The following is a 1763-nucleotide window of genomic DNA, read 5'->3' as shown; positions in this document are numbered from 1 at the left end:
CTTCTTGCATATTTGCATCCCTTTGATGTCGATTATCTTCCATGCTATGGCACCTTGTCTTTTGTTTAGTACTTCCACGAGGCTTTCTTTTTCATGTTTAGCTAGATCGAATGCTATAATTACTGGTTTATGTTGCCCTTCTTACAAGAACACGTACTCCAGGTGCTCGGGTAAGGCTTTAAGCTCTACTTTTGGCTTTTCGTCAGTTACCATGACGTGGGCTTCTTGCCATGTCATGGTGTCACAACTTTTATTTTCCGATCATGGAAAATTTGTTGACCACGACATGTTGCTATCACCACGTCGTGTTGCTTCTTCTTCCACTTTTATTACTTCATTATATTCACTTTCTTCCAATAGCTTCTCTAATTCTTGCATATTGAGTTCGGCATCAAAATCACCTTCTTCAAGCACCATAAATCCCTCGGTTTCTTTTTCCTTCAACCCTCTTAGCTCCTTTTCAAATAGTTCATCAAGCACGTCAACATAAAATGTCGTATCATCACTTGCTCTTGAATGTTGAATTGCCCGATTAACTCCAAAAGTGACCGCTTCTTCTCCTACTCGGAGAGTGAGTTTGGACTCTCTAATATCAACTAAGGCTCGGGCGATCCTCAAGAAGAGCCTTCTATGGATGATTGGGACTTGTTTGTCTTCCTCCATATCTAATACGATTAAATCTGCAGGAAAAACAAACTTATCCACTTTTACGAGCAAGTCTTCACATATACCCCTTGGGAAGGTCATGGTCTTGTTAGCTAAGTGTATAACCATGCGGACCGGTCTTGGTTCAGGGAGATCAAGGTTCTTGAAAAACGAATAGGGCATCAAAATAACTCTAGCTCCTGAATCAGTTAGAGCATGACTAGTTGCTAGTTTCCCAAATTGGCACGGTAAGGTTATACTTCTCGGATCACCCATCTTTTTCAGTAACATGTTTAGCATTGTAGCGGAATAAGTTTCATTTAATACCATCTTCAATAGTCCCACCATTTTCTTTTGGTTTGTTAAATGGTCCTTGAGGAATTTGGCATATTTTGGCATTTTGACTAATGCCTCAAGGAATGGAATATATATTTCAAGAGACTTTATGTGGTCTAAGAACCTCTGATAATCTTCTGCTTTCTTCTCTTGAATTGCTCTACTTGGGAATACCAATGGTGGACGGTAAGGCTTTACGGTTCATCATTTTTCTTTTCAACTTCTGACCACGTCGTGGTGATTGTTCACATCCTTGTCCTTGACTTTCTTCTTGAAATTTCTTTTCCCAGTCCGAGTTGTTTCATTCTATGGGTGTTAAATGAGTGATAATTTTCCCGCTTCTAGTGGTAATAGCTTGGATGTGAGATCCTCTTGGGTTTTGTTCAGTCATCCCTAGAAGTCCTCCCGTACACCTTTCTTTAAATTGCTTAGCTAGTTGCCCGAATTGTTGTTCTATCTTGAGGATTGAAGCTTGATTATTTCTAAACAGTGCATGCTGGTTTTTCATCAAATCTTGTTGTTCCTTCATCTTTACTTGTTGCTCTTTCATCATTATTTGTTGTTCTTTAATTGTTGCTTCAGTTCCCTCGTGTATTTTTTTCAGATGCGGCTGCAAATCGGGTGAACATTGTCTCAAAATCAAATTTCTTTTCAACCGGTGATTCATCTCTTTGGTAAAGGCCTCTCCCTTTTTGTTCATACTTTTCTTCCTTGGATTTTTTATATTCATCATAGGGTAACAACTTTTTCTTGGGCTTTCTACAGTCTTCATCAAAACGATC

At 39.1% G+C, this 1763-nt stretch overlaps 1 protein-coding gene across 1 annotated transcript; it reads right to left on the bottom strand.

The window, feature by feature from the left end:
* Positions 1-261: 261 nt before the first annotated feature.
* On the bottom strand, positions 262-1044 carry LOC145067447 (uncharacterized). Its single transcript, XM_079014585.1, has one exon. The coding sequence runs from the start codon at positions 1042-1044 to the stop codon at positions 262-264; it is 783 nt and encodes a 260-aa protein (XP_078870711.1).
* Positions 1045-1763: the final 719 nt, after the last annotated feature.

This window comes from Lactuca serriola, chromosome 8, assembly GCF_051521515.1.
Source record: "Lactuca serriola cultivar US96UC23 chromosome 8, Lser_US96UC23_V15, whole genome shotgun sequence".
Lineage (NCBI taxonomy): Eukaryota > Viridiplantae > Streptophyta > Magnoliopsida > Asterales > Asteraceae > Lactuca > Lactuca serriola.
Note: the sequence above shows the minus strand (reverse complement) of the source record. Positions and strands in the feature narration are given on the sequence as shown.